This window comes from Entelurus aequoreus, linkage group LG04 (genome assembly GCF_033978785.1).
Source record: "Entelurus aequoreus isolate RoL-2023_Sb linkage group LG04, RoL_Eaeq_v1.1, whole genome shotgun sequence".
NCBI classification, from domain to species: Eukaryota; Metazoa; Chordata; class Actinopteri; order Syngnathiformes; family Syngnathidae; genus Entelurus; species Entelurus aequoreus.
The window spans coordinates 36,645,062-36,672,959 of NC_084734.1; the positions used below are offsets into that span (position 1 = coordinate 36,645,062).

Sequence of the window (27,898 nt, forward strand, 5' to 3'; positions counted from 1 at the left end):
TCTTCTGTTATTATTTATTATTTGTATTGTCTTCTTCTGTGTTCTCTCCTGAACAAAACGCTGCTGTGACACCCGCGAATAATACTAACTTTAAATCTTTTGTAACTCCACAAATATAATTTATATAAAGATTGAACCATTTTGGTCCTAGTATTGATCCCTGTGGTATGTGAGAGTTGGGCTATGCATTCGTTGCAATTGGTTTTGAGGGCTTTTTTGGACGTAATTCGACTTGTATTGATTCAAAACGTGACAAAGGTAGAGAAGCATCCATCAAAGGTTAGGAGTTTATAGTGAAAATATAAAATGTTTATGCTACGTGGCTCTGCTTGCCGTTGACTCCAACGTTTAGTAGTTCACGTTCCAAAGGCGAAAATTAAAACAATGAGGGCAGAAACATTGAAATAGAAAACTTGGGCATGAGAAGTGAATTTATAGCCAACTAACCTGCGTGTCAGCCTCGGGCGGCCATTCAGTAATAACAAGCAAATCGTATAAAATGTTTTCATCTTTGCTTGCAAGCAGGCTATCCTCCGCCATGTTGACTACGGCAGCCAGCAGTCAACTGTGTCGACGGCGAGCCGTGTGGGACAAACTAAACAGGGAACTGCGTTTTTTTAATACTCATAAACTTGTGATTATAAAAGGCTATCAGTGAATGTGTGTGTGTGTGTGTGTGTGTGTGAATGGGTGAAAGTTGTTAGTCGATTTAAACTATTATACAAACATCGGGTGTTAACATGTGCTCAATGTTTCCTTACCATTATTGCTATGTTGTCTATTACCATTGTTGGTATGTTCATTCTTCCTACATTGTTGGTACAAATTATTGTTACAGTTTAATAATTATTGTTACCTGTGGCAATGCCACCATGATACAACATTTGTATTATAATCCTTAAACAAAGTAACAGTGAAACTCAATGTATTAATCACTGAATGGAGAACTGGGGGTGGGAATAAAATAAGTTATCTTCTTCTCACTCCCTTTCAGGCAAAACTGGATCATCACGCTTACATACTGTACATTACCTTTTGCAATATATTAATGTGTATTATTATGTGTTGTCTACCTTGTACTTTTTTATGTCATTGCCTGAAATAAATGAGTAAATTAAAAAAAAGAAAAGAAAAAGAAAAAAGTGTTTGAATATGTGTGTGTGTGTGTGTGTCTGTGTGTGTGTGTGTGTGTGTGTGTGTGTGTGTGTGTGTGTGTGTGTGTGTGTGTGTGTGTGTGTGTGTGTGTGTGTGTGTGTGTGTGTGTGTGTGTGTGTGTGTGTGTGTGTGTGTGTGTGTGTGTGTGTGTGTGTGTGTGTGTGTGTGTGTGTGTGTGTGTGTGTGTGTGTGTGTGTGAATGAGTAATATGATGTATTGTGTAAAGCGCTTTGGGCATGATTGCAGGTGTAAAAAAAAACGTTATATAAATACAAACCATTTACCATAAAATAGGGTTGCTTTATAATTTATTGTCATTTTTAAAAAGAATAAATCCCGATTCAAACCAACACATGCCCGGAACCAATGTTACGGTAAAGTCTTGTTTCTACGTTTAACTTCTGCTAAACACGTGGCACGCAGTGTCCATTTTTGCCTACGTCATACCCGGAATATTCTACCCGCAGTAATGGCAGCCTTTTCTGGTAAGATTATCCATTGTATTCTATGCTGCGTTAACGTAGCGATTTACAATAACAAATTATATGTTTTTTTAACTGTTATTACTAATTTTCTTGTCCGGCAGAAATGGGCGTTATGCCCGAAATCGCCCAGGCTGTGGAGGAAATGGACTGGCTGTACGGCACTCTGCACACAATACAATTTATATGCAAAATGGTGTCGATGGAAAAATAATCGTTTGTATTTTAATTTAATTGTTGGATTTTAGGCTTCCTACTGACATCCAAGCTGAGTCCATTCCCTTGATTCTTGGTGGAGGAGATGTCCTCATGGTAAACATATTTGTACAGAATTCATATGTACAGTCCATCCATCCATCCATTTCTACCGCTTGTCCCTTTCGGGGGTGCTGGAGCCTATCTCAGCTGTGCACGGGCGGAAGGCGGGGTACACCCTGGACAAGTCGCCATCTCATCGCAGGGCCAACACAGATAGACAACATTCACACACTAGGGCCAATTTAGTGTTGCCAATCAACCTATCCCCAGGTGCATGTCTTTGGAGGTGGGAGGAAGCCGGAGTACCCGGAGGGAACCCACACAGTCACGGGAGAACATGCAAACTCCACACAGAAAGATCCCGAGCCCGAGATTGAACTCAGGGCCTTCATATTGTGAGGCACATGCACTAACCCCTGTTCCACCGTGCTGCCCCATGTGTACAGTATATGTCTAAATGTTATTTTACCATTTAACAGCTTTTTCTTTCCTCCCCAAGGCTGCAGAAACAGGTAGCGGTAAGACAGGAGTGAGTACCTCATAGACATCCGTGTTTCACCCAAAATGTGTCAAATATGTGACAAACCGGTACTAATGTGTTTGTTTTCAATTTCAGGCGTTCAGTATTCCTGTGATCCAGATTGTGCATGAAACACTGACTGATCAACTGGAGGGCAAAAAGAGTAAATCCAGCATCAAAACTGGTGGAACTGGTGAGAATCTGCTTTATTTCACTTAATGGAGTCAAGCTATCCCACATAATACAGTTTATGACAAATGTTTGTCATGGTTTTTTTTTCTGCTGTTCAACTGTATTATGTTGTGTTTATCTTCTTTGTCAGTCTTCAACAACTGGCAGATGAATCCTTACGACCGCAGCCCTGCTTTTGGTGAGAGCCACAAAATGCCTTTTTTTTTTTTTTCCTTTCACTTTTTATTTATTTTGTTGTATTTCATTAAACATTTATATTTATTAAATATGAAATCAATAAACTATCAATATTGTATTCATTTATTGAATTATTATTATTATATATTTAAATATTATGTATTTAATTCTTTCAATTTGATGTTTTTTTGTGTGTTTCCTCTCAGCAATCGGCCCAGATGGATTCTGTTGCCAGAGCAGGGAGTTCAAAGAATGGCACGGCTGTCGCTCCACAAAGGGCGTTGTCGCTAAAGGTGCACGCAATTACATTGAATCCGTCCCTATATCATTCATGCGTTTTCTTTATTTTCATGACTATTTACATTGTAGATTGGGACTGAAGACATCAAAACTATGAATGAACACATGTGGGGTTATGTTCTTAACAAAAAAAGGTGAATTAACTAAAAACATGTTTTATATTCTAGTTTCTTCCAAATAGCCACCCTGTGCTCTGATTACTTTTTTGCACACTCTTAGCATTCTCTGGGTAAGCTTCAAGAGGTAGTCACCTGAAATGGTTTTCACTTCACAGGTATGCTTGAAGCTCATCGAGAAAATGCCAACAGTGTGCAAAGCAGTAATCAGAGCAAAGGCTGGCTATTTTGAAGAAACTAGAATATAAAACATGTTTTCAGTTATTTCACCTTTTTTTGTTAAGTACATAACTCCACATGTGTTCATTCATAGTTTTGTTGCCTTCAGTGACAATCTACAATGTAGTCATGAAAATAAAGAAAATGCATTGAATGAGGAAAAGGTGTGTCCAAACTTTTGGCCTGTACTGTATCTTCGGATGTCATGTATCATATACATGGGTAAAATTAAGTTAAACCCAAAAAATGTTTTGAAACTCAAAAATAAAAACTTTTAAATATTTAATATTGCAGTGTCAAACGTATTAAAATAAACACTATATAAAGGCTGGGGATTTTCAGTTAATCATAAAATAGGCTTGATTGTTGACTAACTGTGTGTGTGTGCACTACTTGGCTGCAACCAGCAGCAGCACTATTTAAGTGGTTAGAAGAAGTGCATGATTTAAAAACAGTAGATATCTAAGATATATCTAGTATTCCAACATGTTTTTTTTGTTAGTTTTTTTTAATATACATTATTGAAAAAGCAACTATAGTAAATAACATTATTATGTTTTGTTGTAATTAAAGGATTGACATTCATGGCAAATGAGGAGGGTATAATAAGATTGTGTGAATGTTTTTATATTATGACCCATTTTGTGTGTTTAGGAAAGTACTACTATGAGGTGAGCTGTCATGACCAGGGGCTGTGTCGTGTGGGCTGGTCCACCAGCCAGGCAGCCCTCGACTTGGGTACTCATTTACTCACTCTTAATGTTTTATACCATGTATTCCCCCCTTGACCTTTTTTTTTTATTCTCCAGGAACTGATAAATACGGATTTGGCTTTGGCGGAACTGGGAAGAAATCGAATAGTAAACAATTTGACAGCTATGGCGAGGTAATGTGATGCATTAATAAATACTGTAGTATCTGTGTTACACACATATAATGATATGTGGGGGGTTTTGTACTTTGCAGGAGTTCACCATGCATGACACTATTGGATGCTACATAGACTTGGACAAAAGCCAAATTTCTTACTCAAAGAACGGTATGAAAAATGTGTTGTGTTGTCCACAAAATTAGGTACACCACACATTGAATGAAAACAAAGCTCTGTTTTCGTTGTTATACTAATGCAGCATTTTGTTATTAATGTTAATAGTTTGCAATGCTGGAAAATTGCGCTGCGTCATGCAGAGCTAAGGTGTTTCTAATACTTTGTCCATCTCGCTCAGTAACACAAGGAAACCAAAATATTAGAAATAAGGGTGTCCCAATTAAGGGCTGCAACTAACAACTAATTTGATAATCGATTAATCTGTTGATTATTACTTCGATTAATCGGATAAAAGAGACTAACTACATTTCTATCCTTTCCAGTATTTTATTGGAAAAAAACAGCATACTTGCACCATACTTATTTTGATAGTTTCTCAGCTGTTTGTAAATGTTGCAGTTTATAAATAAAGGTTTATAAAAAAATAAAATAAAATAAAAAAGTAGCCTCTGCGCCTGCACATAGCATAGATCCAACGAATCGATGACTAAATTAATCGCCAACTATTTTTTTAATTGATTAGTTGTTGCAGCCCTAGTCCCAATACAACTTTTTCACTACCAAAAAAATACATTTTCAGATTAATGGCGATTCTTATTTGTAACGATTCTTAAAGGGGAACTGCACTTTTTTTGGAATGTTGCCTATCATTGACAATCATCATGAAAGACAAGAACACATGTCTTTTTAATTATTTTTTTTTTACAATTTTAAAGATGATAAAATAAAACTTGAAAGATGTGGCTAATAGGAGTCACCGTTGTAGTTTTCAAAGCCCTCTAAAACAGTGCAAGTCTATATATAATGAAGTAATGGACACATTCATATATGTAATGTATACAATATTTACCGTATTTTTCTCATTTTAGGGACGGATTTATTCCGCGCGTTAATATCTGTTTCCATAGCAGCGCATGTCTGACTTCTGATGATAAAACTGCACATTTCAGAGTGGCCTTTTATTGCAGGCAGCTTAAGGCACACCTGTGCAAAATTCAGGCTGTTTAATCAGCATCTTGATATGCCACACCTGTGAGGTGGGATGGATTATCTTGGCAAAGAAGAAATGCTCTCTAACACAGATTTAGACAGATTAGTAAACAATATTTGAGAGGAATAGGTCTTTTGTGTATATAGTAAGAGTTTTAGATCTTTGAGTTCAACTCATGAAAAATGGAAGCAAAAACAAAAGTGTTGCATTATATTTAAGCTCATTGCACTGCGTTGGTTTATCTAAGGTTGTGGCAAGTGAGTGTTTATTTATCCAATATTTCATAAGGTGTTTCTTTTTAAATCAACTAGGTAATGATCTCGGTTTAGCTTTCGAGATCCCTCAGCAGCTGAAGAATCAACCCTTTTTTGCTTCCTGTGTGCTCAAGGTATCACTTTATGGGAATCAACTGTCTAACACAAGACATGCAACTTGGCTTTTTATTTATTTATTTATTCAAGCTTATTTGTGTTCCAGAATGCAGAGCTCAATTTTAACTTTGGCGCTGAGGCCTTCAAGCATCCGCCCAATAGTGGTTTTGTAGCCTTGGATAAGGCTCCAGAGGGCCAAACAGTCAAGTCTTCACAGACAGGTGTGTCAAAAGATACAATGCCAGTGTGGTGTGTCACTAATTTGTTGCTTATGCCGGTATTATGTGTTTTTGCACAGGCAGTGCCAAGGTCAGCCAGGTGAAGGTGTCCACCAACGCACCCAAGGCTCTCATTATCGAGCCATCAAAAGAGCTGGCCGAGCAGACCCTCAACGTCGTTACGCAGTTCAAGAAATACGTGGTCGACCCTAAGCTCAGGTAGGACAGTTTGGCCGCAACATTAGGAACACGTACACAAGCAAATATCTGGCCTTGAGACAAAAGTACAGGAACGCTCACATAAACTGAACTACTGCATGAATGTGCATTCAAAGAGTTATAAAACAAAAAATACTGAAGTTAATTAGGACATCTGAGCAGAAAAAATATTAGTACCATTTTTTTAATGCACTCTTTACTCCCTGAGGACTTTTATTCCCTGGTGCTATCTCTACTCGACTAAAATTATTTCCCAGTGTATTGTTGCCATATAAAAGCATTTGAAAAAAAAAAAATTTGAACATAAAAATACCTGTCTTAAAAAAAATGTTTTTAATGAAGTAACACAAAGTTAGAACCAAAAAGATTGCAAACAATTACCTGAAAGGACGATTAAGTCCCCTATGCACTTTAAAACCTGATTTACTAAGATCTAATTACATCGCACTAAACAGCAGGTGTAATCTATAAAGTAGTGTGTACTATTAGTGGGCGTGTTGCGTGAGATCTACTAAAACTGCTTGTGCAATTGAAAGGTGACATAGACCGCCTTATTTAAATGAGGATTTTGGTTGTACTATAAAGGGGCATCACCATAAAGACACTGTTATTTACTGCACATTCATTTGATCATGCTCCTACCTGTGGCATTTTGCTAAGTTTTCAAACAAGCAGGAGACATCTACCACTTTTTATGGGCATTTTTTTTCTTCTTGCTTTTGTGCTTGAAAGCAAATTGGCAGAGAATTAGGAAGTGTTATTGTGTGTCCAGCTGTGGAAGCACTGAGACAAAAATGTCTGCACAGGAGGCAAAACCTGTTGGAAGTGGGAAGGGTGTTATAATATTCTCAATAAAAGTAAAAAAATAGCGACCGTCAAACGTTTTACTTATTCTGGAGACTACAATGCATTTTATTTATTTAATTTGTTTTCACGTAAAAAAACCTTATTTATTAAGTGTGGCGGCCATGATTTAGCTGTGTGGTGCGCCACATTCAGTTACATTAAGGGGAAACCCTGATATTCTATGCGAAAAACAAACGTCATTAAACAATTTTAGATGACACCAAATTGCATCAATTAAATTTGTATTAATCCGCCCCTTAAGTCATCCAGCAGCTATGAAATTATAAAGGGATGTTGCTGAATAGACGTTGTCTCATATTTTTTTTTATTTGCGTAATATGTCGAAGTGTACACGTAGAACGTAGGATTCTCTGTCCATCGTCAGTCTTTGCAGCACAAGCACTCCTCTCTCTCATCCGTGTGTGGATCTGTCAGTTTGCACGTCTTTTTCAAACATGCTAAATGAAATGCAAAATAGTGCTCCCAAAACGGTGATAAGTGTTGGTAAATTACATTGTTGGTGCTGTACAATAAATTAGTATTTTCTCCTCCCAGTATTGTGGGCATTTTGGTGATCAGCATTTATTTTGCTAATTGAAGACAGAGAGACAGACATAGACGCAAAATGAATTGCACACCTTAATTTGCTCAACTTTAGAGATACAATCTACTTTGCACACATTTAGTAGATCAGCCTTGCGTGTGCTATCAAGTTTGCTTGTGTTTTAGTACACACAAATCTTTAGTAAATCAGGCCTTTAGGGTACATGAAAAAAAAATCTTATTTTCCACATGACCGCAATCCATCTGTTGCAATGTGTTTGAGGCTTAGATGATGTCATCGTATAATTTGCATAATTGGCCATGACGCATTTGTTTGTAATTTTTAATGGTTGCTGTTTAAGAGATCAATTGTATGCAAAAAAAAGAAGAAGAGCAGAACACATATGTTTAGAAAAACAAATGAACGTTATTCTTTCTGGGGTGTATCTTGTTTGAAAGGAGCAGTACGTGCTTTTGTGTCCACTGAGACAAGAAAAGGTTGTTAGATTTGCCGTTGGTCGCTTTTTAAAAAAACTAAATCTATAGGCGTCTGAATGTTTTTTAATATTGGCGCACTCTATATTGGAAACACTGATCCCTCCTGCTTTGTCTTCGTATGCTCTGGCAGGTCAGGTTCTTTTGAGCTGTGTGAAGGAGCAAATTTAGTATGTCATCTGCAGTATGGCGTTGTAGCAACAAGCTACATTCAGGCATTATAATGAGCAAAGATGAACAGGTAGTGCCAAATCTATTTTGGCGGTCCAATTTTATTTGGAGCAGGTCGTCACAAATACATTAATATATGGCAAACAAAGTATATAAAGACACTATGTCTTGTAAATAGTGCCTTTGCATTCCGAGTATTACCCAGTATGTCCTAGTGATGCGCCGATTATTCGCCCACTGGTCAGTTACTAGGGATGTAACACTATTGTAGATACCGCGGTATTGCGGTTTCAAAATCCTCACAGTAAACTCAGTGCTTCTTTATTTTCTGTTACGCCCCTCCAGAAAGAGGAAAACAATCTCCACTCTGCCGTGACTATAAATATTATCATTTGTCTATAAAATTGTTTTAAGTACACCTCTGTATAACTTTGTATCCTATTAACATTAAAGAAACAAATTTGGATCAATTTACAACAAACAATAACTTTATTAACATCATTGTTTAGTCTTTAACAGAAAAGATTTGAAGTGCATCTATTTGCCTGACATTCAAAAGAAGTATCCTTATTTAAACTATAAAACATTTTGACCGACTTGAGCCATTTCATATTGAAAAATAAAATTAAATAAACTCAATAAATAATAAAGTTAAATTGATCAGTAATATTAACTCAAGAACACAATATATAAAACACTTTAACCTACAAAACATCCATCCATCCATGTTCTACAACAATGAATAAAACAATTTGTGCAGATTTTTTTTTTATCAATATGAGGAAGTCTGGATTAATGGCTACAGTGATCACGTTTTGCAGTACAGAGCTTTTCGAAGCGGGGTTTCAAGCATGATACTGCAGTGGCTCTCATCCCCCACTTTGGACAAGGGGGAGTTTTCAAGCCCCACCTGCCCCCATCGCCCCAACAGAACGCTAATGCCAAGCTTAACATTTTCAAATTTATTGAACATCAAGTAACATCAAGTTGTATACATTCAAACTCAATAACATAAAATAACATCAAGTTCAATAATAAATAAAATAACTGTGCAGCTGTTGTATAACTTGCATCAAGTTCAATATCAAATAAAATAACTTGCATCAAGTTCAATAATAAATAAAACAAAAGTGTTATAACTTGCATCAAGTTCAATAATAAATCAAAAAAAAGTGTTATAACTTGCATCAAGTTCAATAATAAATAAAATAAAAGTGTTATAACTTGCATCAAGTTCAATAATAAATAAAAAAAAGTGTTATAACTTGCAACAAGTTCAATAATAAATTAAAAAAAAAGTGTTATAACTTGCATCAAGTTCAATAACAAATCAAATAAAAGTGTTATAACTTGCATCAAGTTCAATAATAAATCAAAAAAAGTGTTATAACTTGCATCAAGTTCAATAATAAATCAAATCAAAGTGTTATAACTTGCATCAAGTTCAATAATAAATCAAATAAAAGTGTTATAACTTGCATCAAGTTCAATAATAAATCAATTAAAAGTGTTATAACTTGCATCAAGTTCAATAATGAATAAAAATAAAAATGCCAATTTGCAATCTTTGCAAAAAAAAAAAGGAGGAGCTAATGCATTTGGCAAGACAGGGAAAGTGAACATGAGTTTTACAGTACTCCAGCATTAGTGGCTGCAATGAGCCTGTTTTGCACTGCACAGCTTTTCAAATCGGGGTTGCAGGCTTGACACTGCCACTGTTAAAACCTCATTGAGTTCGGGGCTGAGCTGCCTTGACGCGAGTGCTTCCCGGTGAGTGACACAGTGTGTCCAATGCGCATTTGGCGCAACCCTCTTTATTAGAGCCTGCAGCCCGTTTCTTGACTTTGCCATGGTCTGTGCGCCATCAGAGCAAAAGCCCACACAGTTTTCCCGTTTAAGGTCGTATTCTTTGAGGAAACTGTCCATTATATTGAACAGTTCATCAGCATTGGCTCTATTTTTTATGTCTTTGCAAAACAGCAAATCCTCGCACAGTGACTCGCCATTCACAAAGCTTCCGCTTAGCCCCGCCCCCATTTGTTACTGTTGCTATGTCTGTCAAACTTTCGCTCCTACCTAGAAATTTAAAGCCTACAGGAAAAATAAGTAATTTACATATATTTATATAGCGGATTTCACAGACAGAATCACAAAGTGATTTACAGTGTGTATAGAAAATGAAAGCATAGTAATAAAAAAAAATCTAAGAATATAATTGAAAAAAAAAAAAAATTAAAGTGAAATTTCCTCCCGTTCCTCGCGCCCCACCTGTCATGTCTCTATTCCCCACCAGTGGGGCGCGCCCCACACTTTGAGAAACGCTGTGATACTGCATGATACTGGCATTTCCTTGGCATTCCACCGTGCCACGGGTAACTTGACACAGTGGTTGTTCCCGCACATTTCTTTGCTCTTAAAAATACATGTTTGTGCCGTAGTAATAAACATGATTAGAACATATGTCATTTTTACGGAGCTTTTTTTTGGGAACAACACCACAATAATATCGTACCATGGCCTTGATACCGAGACAATATCATACTGTGTGATTTTGATCTTGTTACATCCCTAGTATTGGCCGATTATTGCCTTTCAATGCCAATCACAAAAGCTAATCCCCGCTGGCTGACACTTTATTTTTGGTCCTTCAGCTGACAGTGGTGGCTCTCAGGCTCAGCTCCCCTACGTTAATAATAATAATCTCCATTGCAGCAATAAACTAAACATGTTACACACCGGGTAAGAACAAGCAGAAACAGTAAAGATAGCATGCTAATTGATAAACTAGCCCGAGAGCTGGCTGGCTTGAAACAATACAAGAAATAAGTGCTTAGTAAAGTTTAAGAAGTGTAGATGGAAGTGTGTCACAGCACAAAGTAAGCCGTTATTAACAAGTAAATTAATAAGAGTCCAGAGAGAGGACAATATAACGGAAACATAGTCTGTTGCTGTGTAGCGGCCAGGCTACACGCAAGGGGAGGACAGATGGATTTATATATCGTTAGTGTCGATACTAAGGGTTGTATCGGTGTATGATCGAGATAAGAGTGATTAGATTTATATTTTTATTTAAAGAAAAAAAAATTGGGGGGTATTTTTTTTATTTTTATGTTTACCAACTCAGGACTAATTCCCTGGACACAGGAGGACCCTGAGAACAAAAACTAAAGGTTTTAATTAGTAATCAATGCTTGTTTTGCTTAGTTATTGTGTACAAATGACACTTGCTTGCTTTAAACAGAGAATAAAGAAGGAGTTTAAATATTGTACTCACCACATATACATTCTAAAATGTACAGTAATTACATGTGAACTGCATCAGCTGATCTCACTCATGGATGATCCTCAGCACACACCCCTAAAAGGAAACACTCTTAGTATCTACATATATTCAATAAATATGAATGTTGTATTTTGTCGCTCTGCAGGGAGCTGCTTGTGATCGGTGGTATGGCTGCCAAAGATCAACTGGCGGCTCTGGAACTAGGCGTATGTGTCCTTAATATAAATTTGCTGCTGTGCACTTTGTTCTTTTTTTTCATCCAATTTGTCTGTTCCGACAGGTGGACATTGTGGTGGGAACCCCCGGCCGACTGGACGACCTCATATCCACCGGGAAACTCAGCCTGTCCCAAGTCCGCTTTCTAGTCCTGGATGAATGCGTATGTAGAGATGCATTACTATCGATGACATTATCACTAAAGGAACATTGATATATTTTGTGTGTGTGCATTTAGGATGGCCTCCTGTCAGCGGGATATACAGATTTCATCAACAGGATCCATAATCAGATCCCTCAGGTGACATCAGATGGCAAACGGCTGCAGGTAAGATACACTTTACATCCGAGGAGGATCGAATGCTAATTTTCTCGTCGTAATTCAATCTACTTGCCTCCAGGTGATTGTGTGCTCGGCCACGCTGCATTCCTTTGACGTTAAGAAGTTGTCCGAGCGCATCATGCACTTCCCCACTTGGGTGGACCTGAAGGGCGAGGACTCGGTGCCCGAGACAGTCCACCATGTGGTGGTACCCGTAAACCCCAAGGCTGACCCCCTCTGGGAGCGTCTGGGCAAGAATCACGTCAGGGTGAGTTTCACTGGAAGCTGCGCTGCAAGTCAGCACTTTGCAGTGGAAAAGCATACATTTTACCTCCAAAGTTAGTTCGCTACATAGCAGGATTCTGTGGATTGGAACACTTATAATGTTTCTTTATTTTTTATTGTTATATCTGATAGAATTGTGCCAAAACCACAAAGCCTTGTAGAGGTGTGGCCAAATAGTTAACATGTTGGTGCATATCAGGATAATGGTGCAGCTCCAGGCATTTTATTTAAAGGTGACCTATGATGATTTTAATCTACATTTGAAACACTTCTTTGTGGTGTAGATAATACGTACTGGATTTGCTTAGATGTAAATTTTGCTCCACAGTCACCTTTATAACCATTGAAAGGCAATAATCGGCCAATAATAGGGATGTAACAAGATCAAAATCCCACGGTATGATATTGTCTCGGTATCAAGGCCATGGTACGATATTATCATGATATTGTCCAAAAAAAAGGCTTGGACAAAAATGCTATATGTTCTAATCATGTTTATTACTACGGCACAAACATGTATTTTTAAATGCAAAGAATTGTGCAGGAACAACCACTGTGTCAAGTCATCTCTGGCGTGGTGGGATGCGAAGGGGGGGGCGCGCGTGTGACCCCGGTAAAACATGCTTTATCAGTATCATGCTTGAAACCCCGCTTCGAAAAGCTCTGTACTGAAAAACGTGATCATTGTAGCCTTTAATCCAGACTTCCTCATTTTGATTTAAAAAAAATCTGCACAAATTGTTTTATTCATTGTTGTAGAACATGGATGTTTTGTAGGTTATGTGTGCGTGCGTGCGTGCGTGCGTGCGTGCGTGCGTGCGTGCGTGCGGTACTAATGAATTGAAAACGATACTATACTATACAGCAGTGACGTTGCTGAGCCGAGGAGCATGTTGAGTGTGTCAGCACACTCACAGAGCGCAAAAACACAATGGGGAGGAAAACTGGTAAATAAAGGCAATTCTACTGGTTAATAAAGAGGGTACGTGAAGTGCAATATGGAGGTATTTGGGCTTCAAAACTATCAAGATGACGCGTTAAACACGGAAGCACCACGCTGCAAGCAGTGCTTTAAAAGTTTTAAAGCACTGAAGCACTTTGACCAGGCATGTTTTAAATTAAAAACTTTTAAAATTAAATTTAAACATGCCTCGCCAGAGGTGGCATGATTTAAGTATTACAATCTTTGCTTCAAACTTAGGTAAACATTTTAAGAGACCTGCACAACGAATTTAAAGGTAATGTAGAGTAATGAGCTGCCCTGCTGTGCACGTACAGATAAGTAGACTCGCACACAGCTGTTTGGCTTGATGCCAAATATTAGCGAAGTCCAAACGGTGAGCGCAAATTAATGCAAGTGAAATTACCAAATTTGGTTTAAAATTTCTACGATTTGTGTTTTATCTTTAACAATGTGTGTTTTACCTGCTCTTTGTCTTAGACGTGTACTTTTAGCCATAATATTATTTTTTGTATTTACTAATGATTTTATTCGTCTTAAAGCACAGACCAGGAGTGGCAACCATAAATCATGAATAATACAATGTCAGTAAAGCTTTTTATTCTATTCTAACCTAATCCTAGATTATGGCAGACTACATGTAACATATACAATTGTAAATTGTTCTTTGAGTGCAACAAGAAAATCCCAGTGTGTTTAATGGACTTTAATTTTAATTTTAATCTTCTCAAATGGTTCTTTGAATGCAATAGAAACCATATGTTTAATGTATAGTAAGATGTTTTGTTAAAATGAAGCCAAAAAATTTAAAATCATAAACATTTAGGTACACCTGCACACTCGCCGATCGATTCAGAAATACATGTTTTAGACACATTTATGTCACACGTCAGTATTATACACAAGATTCGATGAAAATAATACTTTATCATATTATTTCTTTGTTTTTACTCACAGGGGGAGGAGTTCATCCCCCTCATGCTGAGCGCTTTACTAAATGTCAAAATAAGTACGTGCATGTCGCTATGATGTCCCAACGCAGCCAGACTGTAAAACCCCGCAAACAGAGGCATTCAAAACTGCGTGGAAAATCACACCAAAATGCATGAACCTCATGATTTGATACTTTGGCCTTGACTAATGCAAGTATCCAACATTATAACAACATTTATGAGCAAGAATTTATCATAAGTCCCCTTTAAATTACTATTCCAGTCAATTTGTATCAAAGGCCAAGTTGGGACAGTGGCCTACCACAATCGAACATATTGCGCAATTGGCACCAACTCTATAATGTGCATTACTGCCCCGTGCAGGACTGATCTAAAACAGCATGACACCACATAATTGATCTGACGGACAGTATTTTTTGTTTGTTTGATTCTTAGACTGATGAGGTCCACGCCAAAGATAACACCAGGCCAGGCGCTAACTCTGCAGGTAGGGTTTCCTAACAGTTTTTTTCTAACCACAGAGGCCATTATAATAACTTGTATTTTGTGTGGTAAAGAAATGTGGTCGGAGGCTATTAAGGTGCTGAAGGGCGAGTATACGGTAAGGGCCATCAAAGAGCACAAAATGGACCAGGCCATTATCTTCTGTCGCACCAAGATCGACTGTGACAACATGGAGCAGTACTTCATCCAGCAAGGCGGAGGTAGGAAAACCTTCCCATGAAGAAATACTACAGATGTTGGGGGTTTTATTCACTAACGTGGACTTTCCATCAGGTCCAGACAGTAAAAACCACCAGTTGTCTTGCGTTTGCCTCCATGGCGATCGAAAGCCCAATGAGAGAAAGTATAACCTGGAGTGCTTCAAGGTAAAGGAGTACTACAGTATTTTTGTCCTATATTAAATGTTCTTTAAAGCAACAGTTCTCAAGCTTTTACATCAAGTATCACCACAAATATATTTTTGCAATGCAATTATCATCGTTGTTTCCTACTAACATCATCTTGTGTCCTCAGAGGAAGGAAGTCAGACTCCTCATCTGCACGGATGTTGCCGCCAGAGGGATCGACATCCGTGGAGTTCCTTACGGTAACATTTACACACGTACCTTCCAATAGAATCAGTAGCGGTGCACCGATACAACTTTTTCACTTAGATACAATACCCATATTGCAACCTTGAGTATTGGTAAAAACTGTGATGTGGAATGTTAGAACAGTCTTGATCAAGTATTATTTAAATAGAGACCGTCCGGAATGGACTTATGCTTCCTTTATCTATTTGCTATTGAAGTGGAGTGGTAATTCTTTTTTGCGACTCCTCGTGGCCACAATAATTTAGGTATAGCTCAAGACGCAGTAGGTTGAATGATGCGGACACGTTTGTTCCTGGATACTTTTTAATACACCTCTGCCTTGGAGACTTTGTATGAGTAAGTAATACGTAACTAAAATTACTTGATACTTGTTTTATATTGACCATAGTTGTGTTTTACTCTGCAATATTGTTCAATTAAAGACACTTAATATTACGTATGTCTCGCTTGAGTGCTATTGTGTGGCTGCTAGTTCCTTGTAGCCCATAGCCTACCATGCTTACCTTTTGTAAAAGACTAAAAAGCAAGAAAAAAACAACCTTCAGCTGTTTAACCTACTCAGTGGCCTAGTGGTTAGATTGTCCGCCCTGAGATCGGTAGGTTGTGAGTTCAAAACCCTGGCCAAGTCATGCCAAAGACTATAAAAATGGGACCCATTACCTCCCTGTTTGGCACTTAGCATCAAGTGTTGGAATTGGGGGTTAAATCACCAAAAATGATTCCCGGGTGCGGCACCGCTGCAGAGGACAAATTTCACCACACCTAGTGTGTGTGTGACAATCATTGGTACCGTATTTTTCCGAGTATAAGTTGCACCGGCCGAAAATGCATAATAAAGAAGGAAAAAAACATATATAAGTCGCACTGGAGTATAAGTCGCATTTTTTGGGGAAATATATTTGATAAAACCCAACACCAAGAATAGACATTTGAAAGGCAATTTGAAATAGATAAAGAATAGTGAACAACAGGCTGAATAAGTGTACGTTATATGACGCATAAATAACCAACTGAGAACGTGCCTGGTGTGTTAATGTAACATATTATGGTAAGAGTCATTCAAATAACTATAACATATAGAACATGCTATACGTTTACCAAACAATCTGTCACTCCTAATCGCTAAATCCGATGAAATCTTATACGTCTAGTCTCTTACGTCTAGTCTCTTACGTGAATGAGCTAAATAATATTATTTGATATTTTACGGTAATATGTTAATAATTTCACACATAAGTCGCTCCTGAGTATAAGTCGCACCCCCGGCCAAACTATGAAAAAAACTGTGACTTATAGTCCGAAAAATACGGTACTTTAACTTTAACTTATTGGTTTGGCTGCAGGACTGATTGCATTTGAACGCTTATAATAAGCATTTTTTTTGCAAGCCAATATAATTCCATACTTATTTTTTTGCTGATATCGGAGCGATATCAATATTGGATCAGGACATCCCTATATCATGTTTTAACAGTTACTTCAGTTTTAGTTCTGTTTCAATTGTCTAAAGACAGAATACATAGCCTCCTCTGCTGGCCTTGCCAAGTATTAAATACAATATATGAGAAAAAAATTGCTAACATCAGCGGTGATAAATGTTATATATTGCTACTCTCATTCTTGCAGTGATTAACGTCACCCTGCCCGATGAGAAGCAGAACTACGTCCACCGTATCGGCCGAGTGGGCCGAGCAGAGAGGTTTGGTCCCATTTTGCATAATATTTGTGTATTATCGCCTGGGTTATTAAAGTTATTGTCGCCATATTTCCTTTCCAAACATGCAGAATGGGCTTGGCTATCTCTTTGGTTGCTATGGAAAAGGAGAAGGTAAGGTCAGATGAAGTCAAAGAGCCTTTTTTTCTTTATTTTCTGCATATTTGCGATTACACAGGTGTGGTACCACGTCTGCGCCAACCGAGGCAGGGGCTGCTACAACACCCGACTGAAGCAGGACGGCGGCTGCACCATCTGGTACAACGAGAAAGAGGTAGCCGACACAAACATTCCACTTAGGGGTGTAACGGTACACAAAAATTTCGGTTCGGTACGTACCTCGGTTTAGAGGTCACGGTTCAGTTAATTTTCGGTACAGTAAGAAAACAACAAAATATAATATAATAAAATATAATTTTTGGGTTATTTATTTACCAAATTTGCAAAATCTTCCACCAAAAATATTTTTCTTAGTGGAATATTTGATGTGAAGTAATCGGAACCTTGGATAGGTCGATAATTCATAATAACATTGATTTTGATTCAATATTATTTTTTGAGCAATGACAGTTTGAAAGAAAAAAAAACAACTTAGTTTTATTAGTCAACATTGCAACTTTTTCTAAATTACATTTAACCTCTAAGCTTTTTTATTTCACTTTTGTTATGTTTTTGTTTATTTTAATAGTATTTTTAGAATGTGCCGTGGGCCTTTAAAACATTAGCTGTGGGCGGCAAATGGCCTCCGAGGCACACTTTTGACACCCCTGCTATAGATAATAAAAAATTCAATCTGATAAATCTATGGATAAAAAGCAGAGCCTGGCGACGCATGCGCGTTTATCATAACTCTCTCGCTCTCTCTGTCTCTCCCCCTCCCTCACGAATTCTGCTGCGCGCACAATTTGTTTTGTTTTTAACCCCTTCTTAACCCTGAACGTACATTGAAAATACACGCAACCCTAACTCAAAATGCCGGACATTTGAGGCATTTAAGAAACTCCGCCCTGACAGCTCCGCAAAAGAGGACATGTCCGGTGAAAAGAGGACGTATGGTCAGTCTATCGTAGCCCGTAAGCTGCTAGCATGCCGTGTGTTGTGCCTTGGTGTGCATTGTTTACACAACGCGCGTTACGCTAATTAATATGTCCGTGTGGAAACTCGTTCGGTACACCTCCAAACCGAACCGGAACCCCCGTCCTGAAACGGTTCAATACAAATACACGTACCGTTACACCCCTAATTCCACTTAATCCATTCAGGAAGTCCACGCACGTTTGTCCTTACCCCCGTTGTCCTTTTTATTTCCACTTCCCGATCGCAGCTCTTGTCGGAAATTGAAGAGCACCTCAAGTGCACCATCACCCAATGCGAGCCGGACATTAAGGTCCCGCTGGACGACTTCGACGGGAAGGTCACATACGGCCAACGCAAGGCACTAGGAGGTGCGTGTCTTCTGATTTGTCCATGTTTACCCATAACAAAATCAAGAAACTGCAAATAATCTCTTCTTGGGTCAAATTGTTGCCGTTCTAAGTTTTTTTTAAATGTAACTGTCAAACAAGTGTAAAAAGAAGTTAACCATTGTTAATAGGTGCAATAAGCAAGACAAGAACACAAAATGTAAGAAAAGATTATAAACAGCTCACTTATTTTGTTATTAGCATTATTGTTGACGTATTGCCGATTTAATCATATTGTACTGGGCAATCTGGACAGAGACGATTGTACCAAGGGTCCACCTTCATGAGTGGGGTGTGCGGTTTATGACTTTGAAAAAACAGGCCATTTTGTTAACTTTAATCTCACTGCAGCCATGTTGTACTGACCAGCCAGGACAGAAACATGTTCACTACATTGCTGTATTGCAGTTTCCTTGTTTGATGGTTGTCATCTCATTTTACCCTTTTCTATATGGTGGTATTAAGGTTTTGTTATTAGTTATTTTTCCCCAGAAAAAGTTGTAACTGTCCAAGCTGTTTTGCTTATCTTTCACAATCCTTATGAGGGACAAGAACAAAATAACAAATTAGAGTGATATACCGTACAGGCCAAAAGTTTGGGCACACCTTCTCATTCAATGGGCTTTCTTTATTTTCATGACTATTTACATTGTAGATTGTCACTGAAGGCATCAAAACTATGAATGAACACATGTGGAGTTATGTACTTAACAAATGTTTTATCTTCTAGTTTCTTCAAAATTGCCAACCTTTGCTCTGATTATTGCTTTGCACACTCATGTCTTGTGATTGTCCCCTTTAAATACTATTGTGCTAACTACTGTTGTGGTGCTTGTTGACTTAGGTGGCAACTATAAAGGTCACGTGGATGTTCTGGCCCCCACGGTGCAAGAGCTAGCCGGCTTGGAAAGGGAGGCCCAGACATCGTTCCTGCACCTGGGATACATGCCCAACCAGTACTTCAAAGCCTTCTAAATGCAACTGGCTGCTCTTAAGCTGTAGGTCATGAAAGATTTACATTTTCAAATCCATCGCACTTAAGAGTGTCTTAGTGCTGTTATGAAAACATATTTTCCTCATGCGAATGCTACAGCATAACCTGTTTTTTTCTGATGAATTTGCCTGGTAAAGGTATTTATTTTTGAGTGATTGGTTACAGAGTTTGTGCATTTTGATGGCTCTGTTTTCTCTTTTGAAATAAACTGTGGCAGCCACTCAGTGTGCAGTCATTTCATTAAAAAAAACGTGAATATCTATGGAAGGTCAAATAGGACAAAATTAGGTAAATAAATAGATCCTTAAATAATTAAATGAGTCATTGATTCATTATAATTGAAATTAAATCCATGAATGTCATCAATTCATGTAACCTTAAATACATTGAATTGTTTATTTTAGAAGACTGAGGTGATGTACCAACCTGCCACACAAAGTGACGAAATGGAGAGAAACTGGCAGCAGTTGACAAGTTCACTTATCTAGGCAGTACCCTCTCTTGCAGCGTGCATTTTGATGACGAGGGTGCTACCAGAATCACCAAGATCAGCTCTGCCTTTAGGCTGTAGCAATTATTTGTGTGGGAAGGCAAAGACATCAACCTCCTAACAATGTTAAGTGTCTACAAATCTATTGTCATCACAACAGTCTGGAAGACGCGCTAGCTGTTCTAAGTCGACCACTCCTCTATGACATGAAATACCTTTTATGACCCTTTGCTACCCCCGAATTGACTGGACTCTCACATTATCATGAATAATTCAATCACTGTACTGTACCCACTTGGCATCCATTGCAGACGGTCACCCAAGAGGGCGCTGGGGTCCCTACATCTGTACGGCCCCTTCCCAAGGTTTCTTCTTCTTCTCATTTTGGAGCCGCCATCCAACACTGATTTCATATTAGTCAGTAAAGAATGATCTGCCTGTTCATAAAAGGCATATAGACTCAATTGCAAGGGCAGGATCAAAATGGTCTTTATTGAAAACGTGAACTATCACTGCAATAATATGTGACATAGCCTCGGACTGGAAGGATGGTAGCCTAATTGTTAGTTATTTCAGTTTATACAGTAATATACTGTAGACAATTGACAACACGGATTTCCATTATAACAAAAATAATAATGAATCAGGTGCCGTATTTATCAAGCTTCTTAGAATTACTCCTAAGAAGTCTGCTAAGATTTGACTTAAGAGTAAATAAATTATTCGCTGAAAGCTGCACTTCAAAGTTAGTTATCAAGCGTCTTACTCACACTTTCAGCGAAGTGTAGGACTGAATCTTAAGTGTCACACTCAGAGCTGAATTACGACATTACTATGTGCCGTAAACAGAATTTTAGGTGACGTCATTTCTGTGTCCATAGAAATGACCAATCACGGAAGGGAATCCCTTGTCTAAGAATAAAGAAATATCTTAGAAATATTTAAGTGGACAATGGGAGTGTATATTTTGACAATAAACTACAAAATAATACAAAACAAACTAGTCCCCGCCCGCACTCACGCTACCGCTCCCTCTCTTCTCTCGCCCACACACTCACTGACGTCACTCACCTCACATGCTGTCACCTATTAAAGGGCCACACACATACGCTACTCTCATAACATTTTCTTTCCGATTCATTAATTAGGCAACTAATTTGAAACTGGTGTGGGTGGGTCTATATATACTAGCCCACTGCAACCACATGCAGAAATCAACAAGGAATCGAAAATGATTAAATCTGTGACAAAAATAATACCCGCTCTGTCTAAACGATACCGTTTGATCAGCTGCTCGTCATCAAACAAAACCAGGACATCCTTCCGCTCCCTGAACGTTCGCGCACGTCTCTCTCGCCTCAGTGCCATCCCCTGCTGGCAACTCCTAACCACTTAAGACACCTCTGAAGGTCTCTTAAATATCGTGGAGAGTAGGAGTGATTCTTAGACTTAAGAAAGTTGATAACTAGCTTTTATTCTTTGAGAGTAGGACTAAATTTCGCAAATTCTCAGGACTTAAGTGTAAGATGGCACTCTAAGACGCTTGATAAATACGGCCCCAGATTTATAAAGATGTTTTTAGCCACAGACTACTTTGGAACTCATGAGCAGTGTTACCCATACATTCATTTATTTAGCTACATTTGGACGAAAACAGCATGATTTGGTGCTACCAGTTGCCCTAGCTCATAAACACATAATGGGGCTGTGTGAAGAAGGAGCTTGTCGTTCAAATTCTTGAATAATATACTGAACCTCAACTTAGTTGCTATGTTTAGAGAGTATTCAGGTCCCTCTAAATGATTTTCAGAAAAAAAATGGCAACACATTTTGCAACTTCTGGTGTTATTGGACACTTTTGGAGACATTTTGCATGCATGTTTAAAAGATTAAAATGCCACAAATACATTGAAGTCCTGGGGGGAGTAGGGCTGATGGTATCCTATACACAGCAGCTTTTCACTTTCTAGGTGACTTCTAACATGTGACATTACAATCTATTAAAACATTTGAGCATAAACTGGACGTGAATTGTTTATCTGTTGTGTGTTAGTGTGTGTGCTGTCAATGTTTTCTTGTACGAGAAACTCTTACCACAAACTGAGCACCTAAAAGGCTTTTCTCCTCTGTGCGATCTCACGTGTGCTTTCATGTTTGACTTTTGTGAGAATCCTTCGCCACAAAGCAAGCAACTAAAAGGCTTTTCTCCTGTGTGAGTCCTCATGTGCGACACCATGTTTGACTTTCGAGGGAACCGTTTGCCACAAACTGAACAACTGAAAGGCTTTTCCCCTGTGTGCGTACTCATGTGTCGCATCAAAGTATACCTCTTGGCAAATGTGTCGCCACAAAGTGAACAACCAAAAGATTTTTTGCCTGTGTGTGTCCCTACGTGTTGAGTCAAATAGCGCTTGTGAGAAAAGCTTTTACCGCAAACTGAGCAACTAAAAGGTTTTTCTCCCGTGTGTGTTTTCATGTGTGATACCATGTTGGACTTTCGAGAGTAACGTTCCCCACAAACTGAACAACTGAAAGGTTTTTCGCCATTGTGCGATCTCATATGTAATATAATTTCTACCTTTTGAAATAATATTTTACCACAAAATGAGCAGCTGAATTGTTTGTCGCCTGTGTACATTCTCATGTGTTTTAGCATGTTTGACTTTTGAGAGAATCTTTGAGCACAAACGGGGCAACTAAAACGCTTTCGCCCCATGTGTGATCTCATGTGCGATATTGTTGCTGTCTTTTTTTCAGAGCATTCCGAGAAAGTGTCAGCGCAAGTCCTGATATTACCTTCACAGTCTGTATCGCTGCTCAAAGGTTCTTGGGCGTTGTGCATGTCTTCCTCCTCAGGAGAGCTAAACGTTGAGTCATCACTATCTGCTACCGGGGCTAAGAGGTTGTCTTCATGGTTTTCAGTCTTCAAAAGGACAACAGTCAGTGTCAACTTGGTGATATCAGTCTCCTGCTGCCCTGGAAAACACTCTCCCTCTTGAGTGATCAAGAGTTCCTCCTCTTCCTCTTTAACATGGGCTGTGTGTGAATTATCTTGCTTGCGAGTCCCCGGCTGAGTGCCTGTACGTTGGAGTTCACCCCAGTGGACAAGAGGGTCGCCTCCCTTCGCCTTAGGGTTGGAGGGGGTAAAACTCTGACTGTTGTTTGTGCGTACGCACCAAACAAGAGTTCAGAGTATTCGGCCTTTTTGGATACCTTGCATGGGGTCCTGTATGGGGCGCCGGCAGGGGATTCCATAGTCTTGCTGGGGAACTTCAACGCGCATGTGGGCAATGAAAGTGATACTTGGACTGGCGTGATTGGGAGGAACGGTCACCATGATCTGAACCTGAGTGGTGGATTGTTATTGGACTTCTGTGCTAGTCACGGACTTGCGATAACGAACACCATGTTCAAGCATAAGGATGCTCATAGGTGTACCTGGTACCAGAGCACCCTAGGCCAAAGATCAATGATCGATTTTGTAATCGTATCAGCTGATCTGAGGCCGTATGTTTTGGACACTCGGGTGAAGAGAGGGGCTGAACTGTCAACTGATCACCATCTGGTGGTGAGTTGGGTCAGATGGTGGGGAAAACCTCTGGACAGACCTGGCAAACCCAAGCGTGTAGTGCGGGTGAAATGGGAACGTCTGGAGGAGTCCTCTGTCCGGAAGGACTTCAACTCCCACCTCCGGCGGGACTTCTCTGCCATCCCTGTGGAGGTTGGGGACATTGAACAGGAATGGGCAATGTTCAAAGCCTCTATTGCTAAAGCTGCAGCTGCGAGCTGTGGCCAGAAGGTCTTAGGTGCCTCAAGGGGCGGTAACCCTCAAACACCCTGGTGGACAGTGGTGGTCAGGGAAGCCGTCCGACTGAGAAGGATGTGGGTTATCCCAGGGGAATCCGGAGGCAGTTGCAAGGTACCAACAGGCCCGAAGGGCAGCGGCCGTGGCTGTGGACGAGGCTAAGCAGAGGGTGTGGGAGCAGTTCGGGGAATCCATGGAGAAGGACTATCGGGCGGCACCAAAGCTGTTCTGGAAGACCATACGGCACCTCAGGAGGGGGAAGCAGGGAACCATCCAAGCTGTGTACGGCAAGGATTGGACTTTGCTGACTTCAAGTGTGGAAGTCGTAGGGCGTTGGAAAGAGCACTTTTAGGAACTCCTGAACCCAAATACATCAGACACACCCTCCCTGACAGGAGCAGAGCCTGAGGATGATGGGGGATCAACGTTGATCTCTCGGAGTGAAGTTACTGAGGTAGTTAGACAACTCCACAGTGGCAACGCTCCGGGGGTTGACGAGATCCGTCCAGAAATGCTGAAGGCTCTGGGTGTTGATGGGCTGTCTTGGTTGAAACGCCTTTTCAACATTGCGTGGAAGTCTGGGACAGTGCCGAGGGAGTGGCAGACTGGGGTGGTGGTTCCCCTTTTCAAAAAGGGGGACCAGAGGGTGTGTGCTAATTACAGGGGTATCACAATACTCATCCTCCCTGGGAAAGTTTACGCCAAGGTACTGGAAAAGAGGGTCCGGCCGATAGTCGAACCTCAGATTCAAGAGGAGCAATGTGGATTCCGTCCTGGTCGTGGAACAACTGACCAGCTCTTTACTCTTGCGGGAATCCTGGAGAAGGCCTGGGAGAATGCATATCCAGTCTACATGTGCTTTGTGGATTTGGAGAAGGCGTATGACCGGGTCCCCCGGGAGATCTTGTGGGAGGTGCTGAGGGAGTACGGAGTGAGGGGAACCCTGCTGAGGGCCATCCAATCTCTGTACAACCAAAGCGAGAGTTGTGTCCGGGTGCTTGGATGTAAGTCGGATCCGTTTCCAGTGGGGGTTGGTCTCCGCCAGGGCTGCGCTCTGTCACCTATCCTGTTTTTGATTTTCATGGACAGGATTTCTAGGCAGAGTCGTGGCCATGGCGGTGAAGGTATACGTCTCGGGGGGCTATAGTTTGCGTCACTGCTGTTTGCAGATGATGTGGTCCTGATGGCACCTTCGGTTCGTGACCTTCAGCTCTCACTGGATCGGTTCGCAGCCGAGGGTTCAGCGGCTGGAATGAGGATCAGCATCTCCAAATCTGAGGCCATGGTTCTCAGCAGGAAACCGATGGTTTGTACAGTCCAGGTAGAGGACGAGACTCTGTCCCAGGTGGAGGAGTTTAAGTATCTCGGGGTCTTGTTCACGAGTGAGGGAAAGATGGAGAAGGAAATCAGCCGGAGAATCGGAGCAGCTGGGGCAGTATTGCAGTCTCTCTGCCGCACTGTTGTGACGAAACGAGAGCTGAGCCAGAAGGCAAAGCTCTCGGTCTACAGAGCTATCTACATTCCTACTCTCACCTATGGTCATGAAGTGTGGGTCATGACCGAAAGAATAAGATCGCGGATACAAGCGGCCGAAATGAGTTTCCTCAGAAGGGTGGCTGGTATCTCCCTTAGAGATAGGGTGAGAAGTTCAGTCACCCAAGAGAGACTCGGAGTAGAGCCGCTGCTCCTTCGCTTGGAAAGGAGCCAGCTTAAGTGGTTCGGGCATCTCGTGCGGATGCCTCACGAGCGTCTCCCTAGGGAGGTCCTCGTTGCACGTCCCACTGGGAGGAGACCCCGCGGCAGGCCAAGGACCAGATGGGGGGATTACATCTCCTCTCTGGCCTGGGAACGCTTCGGGATTCAACAGGAGGAAGTTGCTAATGTTGCTCTGGAGAGGGAAGTCTGGGGGTCTCTGCTGGAGCTGTTGTCCCCGCGACCCGATTCCGGATAAGCGGTTGAAGATGGATGGATGGATATAATTTTTTTATCTTGATAGTTTGAAAATGAACACCAATGAGTTGACTGATGAACAATATCACATAATGTTTTCGGAAAATATAAATAACGACAAATAAATGATTAACCCAAATTTTTTTTTAAAACTAACAACGTTATGATTTGTACATGTGTGCTTGTTCTATCTTTAAACAAAGAAAACATTCTGATGTTGTCTTTATTTTTGAGTAATCGTGCCGTGATTTTACCAGTCCGATCCTCTTGGGAGTAGACTTTTCTCCATGTGGCCCCTGACCTAAAATGAGTTTGACACCCCTGCTCTAATCAGCGTCACATCCAAACAAGGTATATATGAAAACAGGGCAGGTAATCGTAAATCGACAACTAACATTAACATGAACAAATTAACAACTCAGTAAATACTAGGGGTGTAACGGTACGTGTTTTGTAGTGAACCGTTTCGGTACGGGGGTGTACCGAACGAGTTTCTAAGCTAAAGTCTTAACAAGCTGCTTTGCCTCTTCGGCCTCTGTCTCAGCACCCAGCATTGTCCCACCCACACAACCATCTGATTGGTACACACAAAGCGGTAACAGCCAATCAGCAGTGCGTATTCAAAGCGGTAACAGCCAATCAGCAGTGTGTATTCAGAGCGCATGTAGTCAGCGCTGCAGCGTCGAGCAGATAGGTGTTTAGCAGGTGAGCATAAGGCAGCATACTCTCCCCAAATTATAATAAACACCTCCCAGTCAACTACTAGTAACATCACTAGAGCCCGTTGACCTTCTAGACTGGCTTGAGGTGAAGGCTAATTCGCTTTTAGCGTAGCATTAGCTAATTTTGCGGTGTGTGTGTGTGTGTGTGTGTGTGTGTGTGTGTGTGTGTGTGTGTGCGCGTGTGTGTGTGCGTGTAGGCTCTCCTATTGCTTATTCTTATTGCTTGTACTATTTTTTCAGCTATAGTTACATTAATCCTTAGTAATGCAGCAGCCTAGTTTTGAATGGCAGGGTCCCTGCTATCACATGTTGATAAAAATATAACATTTACATAATAAAAATCAACTACAGGCTTCTCAAATGCTGTAATAAATTAAGCATGATGAGTTGACTTGAAACTGTTTAATGTTGCACTTTTTATATATAGAAGAAAAGTTTTGTCATTCTATTTAATCTGAGCATCAACTGGAGGCAGTTTAATGTTGATTAACGTGGGCAGAATTATTATAGTGTTCCCAATGTTAAAAGGATAAAGCCATTGTTTACAAATTTGGTAAATAAATAACCAAAAAATGTATATTTTGTTGTTTTCTTACTACACCGAAAATGAACCGAACCGTGACCTCTGAACCGAGGTACGTACCGAACCGAAATTTTTGTGTACCGTTACACCCCTAGTAAATACTATACGCTTTAATATTTAATGTGAACCAATATTCATGTAAAAAGCATCTGAGATTGTGTTTAATATGCAGTTAAATCTAAATAATTTCCTTGAGTGACATGTGCAAATTCGTATCGTTTTGGGACAAGCGGAAGAAAAATGGATGGGTGGATGAATTCACAGCTTATAAAGTAACCGCCACCACAACGTAGTATAATGTTTGTCTAATCCCAAATTTTTTTACTTGGGGGCCGCATTATATATATTTATATTCCGAGCGCGATGATGTCACATTGTCGATGGGAAAATTCATTTTTAGAAAATATGATTTGTCTGAGCGGCTAGGAGACACAGAGAGTAACAAGTGGTAGAAAATTGATTAGAAAGGACTGATTAAAAATGAATAATAATAAAAAATTAAAACATAAAAATGTTTTATTTTTAACTTGGGACTTTCGGCATGCCGGATTTTGGACGCTGGCATTTTGGGGAACCCTGGTCTAACACAATATGTTACACGTCAATGTGGCCACCATATGCCATATATTCACAGTGCTGCGACTTAAGATACAGCACTGTCAGAGAGAGTCTCAATTCCCACCTCCGGAAGAACTTTGAACATGTCAGGAGGGAGGCGCTGGACATTGAGTCCGAGTGG

The 27,898-nt window shown here is 40.0% G+C and overlaps 2 protein-coding genes across 4 annotated transcripts in view; one reads left to right on the forward strand and one right to left on the reverse strand.

Annotated features, from left to right (window-relative positions):
- The window catches only part of nbas (NBAS subunit of NRZ tethering complex), a 377,112-nt gene extending 376,203 nt beyond the window's left edge, over positions 1-909 (reverse strand). For both annotated transcript variants that reach the window (XM_062044717.1, XM_062044716.1), the window contains exon 1: positions 448-909. In XM_062044717.1, the coding sequence (XP_061900701.1) occupies positions 448-540 (93 nt within the window). In that variant the 5' untranslated portion in view covers positions 541-909. The remainder of the gene's footprint in view (positions 1-447) is intronic.
- A 504-nt stretch (positions 910-1,413) lies between these two features.
- Positions 1,414-19,830, forward strand: ddx1 (DEAD (Asp-Glu-Ala-Asp) box helicase 1). 2 transcript variants are annotated; one of them, XM_062044719.1, is made up of 26 exons: positions 1,414-1,640; positions 1,742-1,793; positions 1,886-1,949; positions 2,395-2,424; positions 2,512-2,608; positions 2,738-2,785; positions 2,991-3,077; positions 4,074-4,157; positions 4,229-4,305; positions 4,386-4,458; positions 5,770-5,846; positions 5,936-6,050; positions 6,128-6,266; positions 11,750-11,810; positions 11,885-11,983; positions 12,059-12,148; positions 12,222-12,410; positions 14,777-14,828; positions 14,899-15,045; positions 15,119-15,210; positions 15,359-15,431; positions 17,065-17,137; positions 17,224-17,266; positions 17,331-17,426; positions 18,477-18,597; positions 19,460-19,830. In XM_062044719.1, exons 1-26 carry the CDS (start codon positions 1,625-1,627, stop codon positions 19,588-19,590), a joined length of 2,226 nt encoding a protein of 741 aa, XP_061900703.1. In that variant the 5' UTR covers positions 1,414-1,624; the 3' UTR covers positions 19,591-19,830. The 2 variants fall into 2 exon arrangements, with proteins under 2 accessions (XP_061900703.1, XP_061900702.1); XM_062044718.1 differs by lacking the exons at positions 1,414-1,640; positions 1,742-1,793; positions 1,886-1,949 and adding an exon at positions 1,966-2,290 and having other exon boundaries at positions 2,375-2,424.
- Positions 19,831-27,898: the final 8,068 nt, after the last annotated feature.

What these genes read in the sequence shown, in the direction of transcription:
- ddx1 (XM_062044718.1), top strand. Translation starts at nt 2,170, where the DNA reads ATGTCTTTGGAGGTGGGAGGAAGCCGGAGTACCCGGAGGGAACCCACA. An exon ending in CAGGTAGCGGTAAGACAGGA is followed by an intron (nt 2,425 to 2,511) that starts GTGAGTACCTCA and finishes TTTCAATTTCAG; the next exon opens with GCGTTCAGTATTCCTGTGAT. An exon ending in CTTCATCCAGCAAGGCGGAG is followed by an intron (nt 15,046 to 15,118) that starts GTAGGAAAACCT and finishes ACTTTCCATCAG; the next exon opens with GTCCAGACAGTAAAAACCAC.